This window comes from Barbus barbus (genome assembly GCF_936440315.1).
Source record: "Barbus barbus genome assembly, chromosome: 39".
In the NCBI taxonomy this organism is placed as follows: Eukaryota; Metazoa; Chordata; class Actinopteri; order Cypriniformes; family Cyprinidae; genus Barbus; species Barbus barbus.
Window position 1 is genome coordinate 11,439,372 of NC_136717.1, and position 14,740 is coordinate 11,454,111.

The following is a 14,740-nucleotide window of genomic DNA, read 5'->3' on the forward strand; positions in this document are numbered from 1 at the left end:
TCTTCTAGTACATCCACCATGGCTGTTCCACTTCATCAGACCACCATAGTCCAATCAGAAAGCGTTATTACAATCCATATCTCATAATCTTGCCAGAATAATACTGCCTTTCCACAGTAAATGGGTTGGTGGTTGTGGATTGCAATTGCCAGTTCCTTTTGCAAGGCATTAATAGCAAGCTGTAATTTCCCCTGATGAATCACAGTGCAATGTTGTCATATTGTCTTATAAACAGGAGGCAGAAGAAGTAGGTCACCGTCTTTTCTCATCACAAGTCACATTCTCTGCAAGGGATTACTTGCAGTGGCGCTTTCATACATGGGAAGGACAGGATTTGGGCCCTTGGCAGCTGTAAGGCTGATTTTCCTTAATGTTTTTGGATGGCGACTGTATGTGCCGTGACTTTGAGGGGCAGGACGGGAGTTGCCTGAAGTCTTTCTTTAGAGTCTGTCACATCGCAGTGGCTAGTCCTTAGATAAAGAGACATAATCTTCTATCTCCCAGCAAGACCAGACAGAGAGACTTAGGAATCAAGTTCAAGGAAACGAGACAGGATCCATATTGCAGGCATTAGGAAGTGTCCAGAGGCATCCTTTGGGTTTGGTTAGTGCTCCATCCTGACCTCGGTTTGGTTGCCAAGATGATTCATAGCACCCAGCCGAAGGACAGAAGCATGCCACAGAAAGCTGCACAAACCCCATGCTATACCAGCTCTCCTGAAGAACAAGCACAATGACTGTACGGGCTTCTTGCATGGCTCGGTGCCTACTAAAACAGTAACAGTAATCCTCTTGGATCAGAGCAAGATAATCATGTGCACAAGACAACAGAGGAAAATCCAGAAGTGATGGATTTCCAGCTAAGCATCTCATATCTTTTCTCAAATGGAAACGTGGCACATGCTCATACAGTATAAATTTCTGCATGTTCTTTTGCATTAAGCATTCTGTTTGTGGCCCCCCACTGATTTCAACCTAGTTCCATTTTCATGTTGTTAAATTACTTTCTGACACCAGAGCTGGGGCCTAGCGGTTGGCTCACATGCGCCATCACGTTGTGTTTTGGTACTCGTGCAGGCATTGCAAGTTCAAGTCCTATTTCTTCTTGCCATTTCATGTTCCTTCTATTGTCTTTGTGACTTAAAATGAGGAATATGACTGTCAATGGAAAGTAAAGGCCAACACTGCAAAGTAAAATAATACACTGCAAAAAAAACTATCCTTTATAAATAAATCTTATCCTTTACTTGTTCATTCAATTTCATCAGTCACTGTGACTATGAAGCTCTCATTTCCTTGAATTATTCTGAGCTCAAACACATTGCTAATCTTATTTCCTAGTTTCATTGAAAAACAATCAGAGGTGTGCCCAAGGAGTCGATTATAGGCCCAATTCTATTGTAAATTATTTACTTTTTTCTTTTAGTGAATGCTCATTGTTCTTGGTTTTCGCAGACCCATATTATTATGTTTTAAGAAATTTTGTGAGATTTTAAGAGACATTATGTTTAAAAATAATAATAAAAATTCTAAGTGAGAATTCAACTTTTATTGTTAGCTGAACCTCAAAAGAAACAATTGTGTTTCAAGGACATGTTTCTTTCAGGAAATTGTTACAAATTGACTAATTTTATTACATTTCAAAAAGGCCCTATTGAAACTATCAAAATTTCATAAATATTTAGACTCTAAAAATATTAATGGATCTTAAAACTAGACAGAAATTCCTACAATAACTTTTTGCTATTTTTCCTATAAATTTTACTTGTTTCAAGAGGAACATTTGTTGCAACGTGTTATCATTCACTGAGATACAAGCCTTTTGGAGAGCAGTAGTTGTTAATGAAGAATATAATATAATAACCTAAAGAATGTGCTATCATGTCCATGCAGTGGAAATCGAGACCTTCCTGCCTAGATGAAGCACATACTGTTCTTGTTACATGTCTTATGAGACTGTGAACCCATGCCAGAATATAGCCCACACGCCATGTTTTCAAAGAAACGCCAAACCCAAATCCTTCACGCCTCTCTTCGTCTTCTACCTTGCTTGAGCAAATGTGCAAAAACACTATTTCCAGATATTATTTTCCTCCCCCCTTCTTCTCAGCAGGAGATATGGAGGTACATTTTGCACACGGGAAGATGATGCCACTTCCAAGTGGACGATACTGAGGACAAAAACTAGCCATCTACTGCACTGAGAAACTTTGTGCCTTTCTGCAGCCCATGATTGATCAAGTGGAAAAAATAACTTTTTCTCTTCCTCTAGAGGTTGGTAAACTGGAAGGCACTTTCCAACTTAAGTTGAATTAGATGTAAATTGGTTAAAAGCTTGATTAAGAAAAACACTCAAGAGAGAAGCTCAAACTTAATAAAATAAATAAGGATTATAAAACTTAGGATAGTATTCTGCATCGTTTTCCTAAGTATTATCCAATGATGTATGTCTATTATCTGCACTAACTTCTTAAAGTCCATAACAAATTAACATGGCCTATTGCATTGAACTCTTTGGAATGAAGCACTAATGGGCAATTTGCATAATAAGGAGGTCATGATCTACACCAATTGCAAGAGACCTATCTTGTGTGTATCTACACATACTGAGATGTATGGCTTAGCGTTGATAGCATTATTGGCAGTGTGCTTCCTGCTTTCTGACAACACGCTACATACAGTATCCGTATGCATCAGTATACAGTATCAGTATACATACAATAGCTTTACAGTCTTTTCCATTTAAAATTGACGGTGTATTGATGAAAACTGTCTTTGCTACATGACAATCACAGCCAACAGTCACTGACAATGTCTGCTTTTCTTTGGAAAGCCGGTGAGAAATGTTGTGTTTTCTGAGCATCTAGCTACAGTTTGTATCGGCTCAAGATAAACAGATTGATGTGCATCTCGTCAACAAAGCCTTTCTGCCAAAGTAGCTGTCTCTCCCGAGAAGAAATCACTGGCGTGTAGATCGATCCATCTTCCAGCAATTTGCTTTTCTTATTTAAAGTATGATTTATCATCAAATTGAGCTTTAAGACGATGTTGGCAAGCGATTTAATGGTCATAGTGGATTCATTTTCTTTTCATTATGTTATTACACGCTTGGGTAGTCGGTGGTATTGTGAGATATTCTAGTTGTCGTGATGAGGCGGTCTTTGCGCAGTCTTCAGTCAAACCTCGCCCCGCAAAGACACAGGTCGTGAGAGTGGAGACATTCCATTTGCCCCTGTTTCCTGTGACCTGTCATTAACATGCCCATTATAACTGAATGATAGGCTATCGCGGTGGAAAGACACCCGGCTCTGGGGCTTGTTGTCATTGTGTAGCTATTGATTGATAGATGATGAGAGATGATGTGAGTTTCAAACACTAGTGACAACTTGATGACTGTGCAGGGCTCCTATTGGGATTCTCCACAACACTTGATGCCATCGTCTCAGCAGAGTGCAAATCTATGTTGTCAGATGTGGTTTTTAAACTGCTGTAGTAGAATTTTGATTGCTGTAAACTGGTATTTGGTAGGTCAGTTAATGTATGAGAGTGTCACCCCTTCAAGTCAGCCAGTATTTGGACAAATAGAGGGTACAGGAATTTTCTATGCTGTTTGCTTTTGTGGTTGTGTGTCTGGTACTTAGATTTATGGGAAGCGGTGAGTAAAGGAGAGTTGAATAAGAATGCCCGCAAAAATTCAAGTTTAAAACACACTAGGGCTGTTAGTTTAACCTGTTAGCTTAATTAATTAGTTATGAAAAAATACCTTGATTAAAATATTTTAACACAGTTGACGCACTGGCCCCACCCCCAGGCCTGTACATCATCTTACATTTCAAATAGTTTACTGTTGACAAATATGATGCAGGGCAACAACCCCATAAATGCAGTTATGCCCTAAAATTCAAGATATTGGTGCAAAAATGCCCTTGTGTGAGTTTTTGTCTCATATTTATATCATATGATAAGTGTTATCACACGAGCAGGGAAAGCAGTAGGCTATAACATGAGTGCTGATTTTGTCCCGAATATCACAAGTTTAAATGTGATTTTTTTTATTACAGTTCAGTAAATAAGACGTTGATATTGTGTTATATTTTTAAACACAATATTGTGTTTTTGCTCAATTTTGCAGAGAATATATTACCTCTAAAGCCATAGCAGAACTGTTTTGCATCTCCGAGCAACACAGCAGTGTTTAGTTTGTGAATGAATGCGCGTTTTGAACGAATCATGTGAACCAATGATTCAAAGCCCCATTTATATAGAGAGTCATTTACTTCCTGAATAAAGATAATAATAGAAAATAAAAGCATTAAAGGGGTAGTGTCACGGTTTGGTTTCTGTTTAGTTCCTGTTTGTCCTTATTTGGTCAGTTTCCTGTCATTAGTTAATCATCGTTTATTCCATTCACCTGTCTTGTATTAATCATCTTGTTTCCTCAATAGTTTGTGTTCTTTATAAGCCTTGAGTTCAGTAGTCTTCTTTGTTGTGTCTTAAAGTTATGTTTACGCTGTTTATCCTGTTGTTGAATACGTTTACTCCATTAAAGAACCTGATTATTCAGAATCCCTCGTCTTCCTGCCTTCCTACATCAGCATCGCGTAATAGAAGACACGACCCAACCGACAAATGAGGAGGCTGCGATTAGTTCCCCGCAAGGTTGGCCCGGGGAACATCGGTCAACTGCCGCCCACAGTGATGTTTATGACGCCGTCTGCGGCGATGTTTGTACCTCCGCCCGGGACGAAGTTTATGCCGCCGCCCACGGCGATGATTGTGCCGTCCACGGAGAAACCAAGCCCGCCGCCAGAGAGTAAAGCAAGGTTGCACACGGATGCCATTGGGGGTACTCATAATTTATGAGGAGATGTATTTATGAGGAGATGTCTTGGACTCCTGTGCCTGCTCCTCAACAGCGCCCTCCTGTGCCCGCTCCTCGTCAGAATTCCCCAGTGCCCGCTTCTCCAGAGCCAGTCCCTCCAGTACCTGCTTTTCCAGGGCCAGTCCCTCCAGTGCCCGCTTCTCCAGGGCCAGTCTCTCCAGTGCCCGCTTCTCCAGGGCCAGTCTCTCCAGTGCCCGCTTCTCCAGGGCCAGTCTCAGCTGTGAAAGTGCTGACAGAACGCCCCCAGGAATCCACGCTGCCCGAGCAGTCCCAGGAGCCTGCTCCTCTCAAGTGCCCTCCAGTGCCTGCTCCTCGCAAGTGCCCTCCGGTGCCTGCGCCTCGCAAATGCCCTCCAGTGCTTGCATCTCCGCTGGTCCCGTCCAGCCCTCCTGTGTTTCCGCTGGTCCAGTCCAGCTCCGCGCTGCCCGAGCGCCACCAAGTATCCGCGCTACCAGAGCACCCTCCTATGTCTCCGCTGGTCCGCATTTCCAGAACACCCCCAAGAGTCCGCTTCTTCTAAATTGTTCCCAGGGGAAAAATTTGTGGGGGGCATATAGTCACGGCCTGTGTGGCCAGGCCAAGGTCACGGAACTCCCTGATCTGCCATGGACCCTGAAAAAATAATATGGCCATGGCTCCCCGAGTCCCAGGATCCGCCATGGCTTCCCGAGTCTCCTGTCACGCCATGGCCTCCCGAGTCCCCTGTCCCGCCATGACTGCCTGGGTCTCCTGTCCCGCCATGGCCTCCCGAGTCTCCTGATCCGACCGCCCCCCCTCCCCGATGTTACGGTGCGGGACGCACCTTCCAGGAGGGGGACGATATCTGTCACGGTTTGGTTTCTGTTTAGTTCCTGTTTGTCCTTATTTGGTCGGTTTACTGCCATTAGTTAATCATCATTTATTCCATTCACCTGTCTTGTATTAATTAAAAAAATAATTAAATTCTGTCATCATTTACTCACCCTCATGTCGTTTCAAGCCTTTCTTTTGTGGAACATAAAAGAAGGTATTTTGAAGACTGTTGGTAACAAAACTGTTTTGGTTACCAGTTACTTTCATTGTATGAACAAAACATACTGAGATGTTTCTCAAATTATCTTCTTTTATGTTCCATAGTTTGTTAGGCCGTTGTAGCTTAAATGTTTGTGTAATAAATTTTATGTTGAATCAAATAAAATATTTATTTCTAAAGCTACAATTTGTAATGTCTACTTTATACTTTATACTACGTTTAACACAAAAAATAGATTTAAATAATATTTTGTTGGTATTTACAGTCAAATTTATTTTGCAATTAATTAGATGAATTAATCGACACATCATGTAATTAATTAGATAAAAATTTTCAATCGACTGACAGCCCAAATATGTATATATACATATATATATATATATATATATATATATTAGTGCTTAGCTTTTTTTAATTGTGATTAATCTCATGATTTTTCTGCGATTAATCGCAATTAATTGCATTGTTATGCACAAAATTTAATAATGAATTCAGAATTAGTGTATTGCTAAAAGTACTGCTTTATGAACAAAAATGCAATAATATTTGGTTTTCAAACACTTTAAACAAATAAGGTGCTTTTTTACAGCAGTATTCCTTTTACATAAAGCAGTTAAAATATTTCTTGTAAATCTCAACTTAAACATTAATGTAATCAAATTAAATCCAAAGCTATTTGCCACTGCCAGGGCATTAACGTTTTTTATGGAAAAATACTTTATAGTTTGTTATAGAAAAACAAAGTTATGCTCAGAGTCCAGAGCCTCAATCATAACATTATGATAATGGGATTCACGGGACTCAACGCAACAGAGTGCGGCACGGGACAACACTTGATGGACGAGTGTGGGTACGGGCAGGTAGACTTATATGTGCAGAATGCGGGAGAATAATCATTTTTGGTGGACTCACACTAGGCAATCTTAACCATGGCCAAGTGCGTTTGACCCCCAAAGCCCGGTTCGTTTGACCAGTGTGATTGCTCCATGGTTGGGTAAGCCATCCCTGGCTCATGGTTCAGTTGGGCTGGGGCACGGTACGCGTGTAGTGTGAGCACTAACCGCGCCAGAGCACAGAACTTCTGATACGTGCAGCATGATTGCATGAACATTTCTGAGCGGCAAAGTGATAGATCTGTATCTGCAATATATTTTGAGAGGGCCTTGTGTTGCCACGTCCCAAACAAAAGTCCAGGGGTCAGAAAGTAAAAGTCCTGCCATATGTTTATTCCACTTATCAACTCGATAATCAGCCAGCTGATTCCACTAATTAGTTCTACCTCCTGGCTGAAAAACTGTGCTAATTAGCAAATGTGATTGGAACAAAATACTGAGGAGGACTTTTATGTTCTGAACCTGGACTTTCCACCTCTGGGGCTAGACATCCAACCACACCCTAACCCTACCCCTTACCCTATCGCTAAACATAACTCCACCCATTAGTTCACACAGAGGTGGAGCAGGACATCCAGAGAGGGGGAGCTGGAGGTCATTTGGCTCTGTAGTGAGCAGTACTTGGATCAACATCCTATCCCAAAGATTAAATGTAGGCTTATGCTGGTAACTCATCAGTGGACTTTACTCATCAATATAGGCTATATTTTTTCACACTTTTCTCATTCTCACTAATTCAAGTTTTTATATGAATGAACCTCTGAAAGGAACCGATTGTCTTCAGAAAAGTTTTCATGGCATTTTCATTTTACCTGATAAAGTATCATTTATGAGCTGAGCGCTGCTTTGTTTACAGCCATTACCGGGGAAACATTTCTGACATTCCAAAAGCACCTCCTACTGGCAGAGAATGAATGAGCATTTTCAATAATCCAGTCTGCAGTGTTTGTTCAGACCAATGCGAAAATCCACCCATATAAACCCGTTTTAAATAATGTATCTCAAAGGTAAATCAATTGCTGTTTCGTGGTCTACAACATGAAAGAATAAAAGTGTCTGCTGAATGAAAAATGTAGAAACATTGGATTCAGCTATGGGGCACCATTGTGCAGCAGCAAGCAAAAACAAAAAAAGGAAACTCAAGGTTCATCTAGGTAAATGTGTGCAAAGGTATAGGGTCCCATATTTGCCTGGGGCCCCCTATTCACTAACCAACCCCCCCCCACACACACACACACACAAAAAAATAACTTTCTCAGATGAAGTGTGTTTCAAATAATTCTGTTTAAATGGCATTTTTTTATTTGTTTTGTTTTTTTTATAAATTAATTGATACTGAGGGGGAAAAAAGTCATGTCATTGACCCTGGAGTCTTTCAGGTGTTTACTGTGGCACTCCCGCAGTGAGCTCCCTTAACATGCACAGTTTAGAAATACCCCAGTGCTTTTTCAGCTAGCAGCAATTAGCACAAACTCCGGAGCTCCTTGCTGGCTAATTACATCTCTGCTACATCCAGGACGCAGGAATACATTAACACTTCAGTTTATCATTTTAACCCATTGCTTAATGTACATACACTTTGAACTGTTCTCATTGTATGCTCAGTGAGGGGTGGTGTGTGTTGATTTCTTTTTAAATACCTTGAAAATTGTTAGTATTTAAGGTAGTAAAAATGGATATTAAGCATTTTACCACCACACACTTTAGCTGTTGTAGACTTGTTTAGCTGGTCTCCCAACCTGGCCAAGCTGGTGTTCATCTGGTCAGCCAGCTGGTATTCTAGCCTGGGGTGAATTCCCAAAAGCAGCTATGGTCGCAACTTCTGCAATTACCAACAGAGTTCAACAGAACCTGCAACCATAGTTGGCTATAATGATGCTTTTGGAAATGCACCCCTGAACAGCTAATAAGGGTTTAAAAGCCCTCTAAAACTATAGTAGCAAACCTGACTAGCTTTGTGGCTAGCTAAGATACCACCTATTTATGAATGCTCTTTATTATACCTCCAACCCTGATTTAATACACCTGAACCAGGTAATCAAGGACGTTTGGAGTGCTAAAGACTTCCAGGCCGGAAGTTGGGTACCCCTGGTCCAGTTTAAACTGTATTTTGCATTCTAGTCTCATAACAAGAGTAAACTGGACGTTATAGTTATAGTTATAGTTGTGCTACTGCAAGACTTTACTTGGACATGAAGTCTGATCATACACTACCATTCAAATACATTTTTTAAATAATGTAACAGTGTGTTTAATATGTTTTAAAATGTAATTTAGTACTGTAAAGAAATATTAGAAGCTGTTTAATATATTTTGTAATTTTGAGACATACATTTTGATACATTTTTTTGTAATTGCTGATGAACAAAAACTCAGTGAAGCATATTTATTTGAAATAGAAGTCATTATATGTGTCTTTATTGTCACTGTGTCCTTGGTGAATAAAATTATTTCTTCTTCTTTTGAGAATGATTATTAGAGTGATTAGAATGGTTTCTGAATGATAATGTGACACTGAAGACTGGAGTAATGGCTGCTGAAAATTCAGATTTGCCATCACAGGAATAAATAGCATTTTAAAATATTAACAATTATTTAATTTGGAATAATATTTCACTTTATTATTGTATTTTTGATTTTTTTTTTTAAACAGCCTTCGTGAGCATGAGACGTCTTTTGAAAACATTAGAAGTCCTTAATTATTACAAACGTTTTGGTTCATGGACGTTCATGGAAATTTTGTCAACAAAATAACAAGGTTTTTTGGAAAACACCATTTCTCCAGGCTTGTATGTTTCATTTTGTATGAATGGGGTTGCGTCATTATTTTCACCTTAAAACCTCAAAACCCTGACATTTAGTTTTTATTCCTTCCTCATTCTTTTTTCTGTGTCTGACAGATTGTCAGACAGCATATGTGGCACTCTGTGTAAAAATGAAGTGAACCAGTTACCAAGCACCTGTTCTGTTTGGCTCATGTTGAGCTTTGCAATAAAACCCCTTTTTTCGTTGTTGTTGTTGGATGAACTTTCTCACTGCTGATTAAGCCCATGGCACAAACCCTTAGAGGGCTCGTTGACCTGAACTAACTTCTCTTTTCAATGAACTAACTTCCATTCTCTTTTCTCTGTAGGTACAACCAGGCAGCCTAAAGAAGGAGAGGTTCCAGGAGTGGACTATAATTTTGTGACCTTTGAACGGTTTGTGGAATTGGAGAGAAGTGGAGCTTTGCTGGAAAGTGGAACTTATGAAGGTAAATTGGCCAAGTTGCACAACCAAGTTTTTGTCTCATTGGTAGGATTATGTATTTGACTAAGTCCTAAACTAACTAACCAACCAATTAAGTATTAAAGTGTTGCTTTTTGTCCTATGGACATGAGCGATACCTCAAATCAGGGAGTTACTTGAGGTGAAGTGTGTTAGTATTACTACTCCAAGCTATTTTTAACTTGGTGAAAGACAATAGCAGCTAAATAATCCCATAGAGGTACATTGAAAGAGGGAACTGTATCATATTTACTTAGGAGAAAAATATAATCAGCCAGGTTTATATCCACATATTTTTAGGCAAATTTTGAGATATTGCATAAAAAAAATGCTAGCTTAAAACAACAAGATGTTCAAAATTTGCATACAAAAACTTGCCTTATGTGGAAACATTGTTTTATTCAGAAAGAAGACATTTGCATAAATTGCAATGGAAACACAGTTACCAAGAAAATTCTTAGTTGTGCATCAGAAAGGTGTGAATTTGCATGAACAGTTACACGAATGAATAATTCTCTAAGAGAACAAAAGAAAACATGTTTTTATGATCATTCTAAAATACCAGAGTCAAAGCCTATCATTAAAATGATCGGCTATTATTACCTCCTTGGACTGTCTGACATGCTTTCACTCCCTAGACATAAGGCGTCTTCTGCCGTTTGCTTACAGATTTGTTCTTCAGAGCATTTTGTTTGCATAAGCAATTCATTACATTAAATAATGAGCCCCAGTGGCTAGAAGTTATATATCCATTTCTATTTTGTGCCATTCTACATTTTTGTAAGCTTTTTTTTTCTTTTTGCGATAATCTGATTTTCGAGACCCTAGTATAGAACAGACCTTGGGAAAGTATCTGATTGGCGGTAACTCTAGTTAATTCGCAGCGTGATATAAAATACCCTAAAGGGAATCTGATTCTCTGGGGTCTTGTGAGCTTAGCCTTTCTTCACTTCAAAAGTCCAACAACACCATCCCTTGAATAAATATTACTCTCCTCCTCCCTATTTCGGTCCATTTCTACTTTTCTCTCCGAGCTGACTCTCTAAACTACTGAAAGTGATCTCCATATGTGAAATACACAAGCTCTTCTATTCTACTCTTGTTAATTCTTACTCTGTGTTCATAATGGTGATTTTAATTTTCATCGTTTTAAAGAATGTGACAAGCACAGTAAAGAGCTCTTAGACTGCTTCTCAGCTCAGCATTAATAATGTAACATCAGGTATATAAGTGGGGTTTTTGATGGGTTTGCAAAGTCTAATATATAAAATAGTCTTTAAATCTTTGGATACAAAAATGTACTAACTCAGGTAAGTATTTATCAAATATATCAAAAGATATCCTGTGAACTTCATTTTTCAGACAATCTTGAGCATTCCTACCACAGTGTTATTTCCACCACATCAGATTATGTATTGTAGTTTATTAGCATTTTGTGTTGGAAATGCTGTTTTAATAAAATGTAGGTGTTATTTGTCAAATCTACTTTTTTAATAACTCTAAATATATCTGAAATGTATTATATTTAAATAATTTTTTAATGTAGTAATATTTTACAATATTACTGTTTACTGTATTTTAGATTAAATAAATGCACCCTTGTCGAGAATTAGACTTCTTTGTATAAAAAAAATCTTACATCCAGAAGAAACACTCATATTCATATGAAATTGTGTTTCAGAAAGATACTGATTCCATATTTATGAGTTACAGCTGTTGCGTGCTGCAGCATCAATGTCAGGTAGTGACCCAGGGAGAATTGAAACCGTACTCAACCAGATGCCCTGCTCTCCTCTAGAGCCTGTTCATCACAGGGGAGCCGTGGCACTTTCACTGAGTCTGTAAATATAGAACAGCTCTCAGTCATTTGAGCAACAGTTTGTGTTTGGTGTTGTACAGGTGTCGGAGTCCTGGCTGAATGGACTTTTGAGTTTTGTTGATTTGTTTGCGGAGACAAGATTTCCACTGACTGAGCAATGCGAACACTACACTCAGAGAAGATATTATGAACACATCACGTTTACCTTGTCGTTTGACTAGTCATCTAAGTACATACCAGACTTATTTTTCCAATTCCAATTTTTCAAATATATTCAATGCTAATTATAATTACTACTATGAGTGTATTAGGGTATTGATGGTTTAGGGACATGTCCATATTTAAAAATTTGCTTTTGTATATGTGTTTATGTATATATACTTGAAAAGGCCCGCCCCTCTTAGTTACTGTTGCTACGTCCGACAAGCCATGGTGCTCTCACGTCAAAAATCATGTTCTCATGCAGTGAAAAATATATTGCGGAGCAAAGTGGAAACTGACAACACGCCGATAGACAAAACAGAGCAGGTTACTTTTGGTATGAAACAAAGTCATTTTTCATATTTTGGCTCTTTAATGTATCACGGCAAATAGCTATATTGCCTCAGTTTATGAAGTGAAGTGACATACTGCCAAGTATTTATGTGGCAGTATTTATGTGGCACGTGAACCGATCATCTCTTCCTCTTTACTAGTTAAAGCCCAAAATAAACATTAATGAACATCAGAAGGTATCTTGCTTCAACCGTGGAAAGATGTCAATACACACCCTTTTTAGAGTTCAAGTCCACCGATGTTAATCTACTCTCCTGTCTGGTGTTTGTCAAACAAGATTTGTCGTTATGATTGGCCTGTCAATCAAACTCCCAGCGAAGGGTCAATTAATGTTATTTTTTTATTCAGTAGGATACATATAATTGATCAAAAGTGATAGATTTATGTTTCAAAATTGATAATTGGTGTTCTTCTGAACTTTATTCTCATCATTTTGGAATCCCGGAAAAAAAAATGTATCATGGTTTCCACAAAAAATAGAACTCATTTTCAAATTTGACAAAAGAACACGTTTCTGGAGCACCAAAGTAATTAAATTAGAAAATTAATCATTATCACAATGTTTACTGTAAATTTAGATAAGCCTTTCTTTCAAAAACATGAAAAATTATTACAAATCCTAAACTTTTGATCCATACTCTGTATGTCTTTCAATTTATTTATTTTTAAACATAATTACTGTTACAGTTTTTTACAATAATTTTTGCACTAATTAATTTTTCAAAACTCTAGACACAAAACTCAAAACAGATATTATTTGTAACACAGTCTGTCCAATGTTCAAAACTTTGCATATTACGTTCATATCTTTAAAGAAGCCTTGCATTTGCAGAAGCATTGGTTCAAAATACAAATTTATTATGAAATATCATAGGAACATTACTTTAGATCACCCACACACAAGATACTCATAGTTTCAATGTGTAGTTGTTAGTACAATCATTAAATATAGTTGTTCAAAACATGATGCAGCGTTCATTATGGTTCTCCACATTCATTGTAATAGACTAGAGAGAAAAGTACAGACACTGGAATCATTAAACAAAATGTGAAAATTATTGACGAAATAATCAACTCGCAACAGGTTTATAAAAAAAAAAAAACTTTAGATAAGAAAAAAAAAAAGATAAAAGTGTCCCATTACAGCGCTTATATGTTTTGATCAACCCTGTCTTGTGGATTTGGCCACAGGTTCTCAACCACATCATAATGGATGTTTTCATTAGCTAAAGAACTTGGAAAAAAACTTCTGGCATGGCAAATCCAGGCCTGACATTGGTCTCCTGTAATGTCATTGCACACATCATCTATGGCCTGGAGAAAAGGGACTTGTTTGTGAGGAGCCTATTGTGAACCTTCCACCTTCATGTGGAGAAAAACTCTTCAGTCGGGTAACAGTAAGGAAAGGAGAGTATGGGGGTAAATACAAGTTGATAAACTGTGGATGAGTCTGAAACCGTGATTGCTCTCAGTGCCGTCGCTAGGAATTCTGTGCCCATTGCACTGATTTTTCTATGGGGCCCCTCAAAATCACATTCAGTGGGGGGTGGTCGAGGCCCACAGAGAACATCGTTCTGGGTCCCCTGGGCTCTCAAACTCTCCTCCATCTCTTGACCTGCCTCATCCAGAAATATGAATGGTTTTCATCAGCTCCCAGCTCTGTCACCCTCTAAAAAGGAAACACAAATGCTGATAACAATGATATGGAATTTTTGGGATTGTTGAATTTAACTCAGTCCTCAGTTGCTTCACTTTCATAATGTTGTTCAAAATTTTCCATAAAACTATGCTTCAAGAGTAATGCAACAGTTACAGCATTTTGAGCAGTCGTATCAATTGATAGTTAGATCATTGTAATGAAATGAATAGACACTCAATTCAGATGTAAGGTGTGAGCTGCATTTTGAAATAGTAATACTTTGATGTTATGTTGTGTAATTTTGAACCAGTGATTTTAGTTCAATGAACAAAAGATCTTTGGCTCATCTGTATTGTATCCAAGCATTTGGAAAAAGTGGTGTTTTGAAAAATGTATGCATTTTGATCTTCAGTTGTGAATTATGTGTCTAGAGTTTTGAAAAATTATATGAAGGTTCTGTTATTAGTGCAAAAATGATTGCAAAAAACTGTAAAACCAATATTGTAATCTTAATTACTAAATACCTTTACAACACTACCCCAAAATACTTTTTATCTCATTTTGAGAATTAATAAACATTATTTTTGAACCACTTTCATATCATGTTGCCGGAAGCCCCTAAAAGATGTGTCTGCAAATGTAGCTCACTTCAGGAAGCAATTTTGTCCCCAAAG

The 14,740-nt window shown here is 38.2% G+C and overlaps 1 protein-coding gene across 3 annotated transcripts in view; it reads left to right on the forward strand.

The window, feature by feature from the left end:
• Positions 1–14,740, forward strand: part of LOC306858260 (membrane-associated guanylate kinase, WW and PDZ domain-containing protein 2-like) — a 199,045-nt gene that overhangs the window by 110,094 nt on the left and 74,211 nt on the right. For all 3 annotated transcript variants that reach the window (XM_079398697.1, XM_079398698.1, XM_079398699.1), the window contains exon 3: positions 9,920–10,039. In XM_079398697.1, coding sequence (XP_079254823.1) covers positions 9,920–10,039 — 120 coding nt within the window. The remainder of the gene's footprint in view (positions 1–9,919; positions 10,040–14,740) is intronic.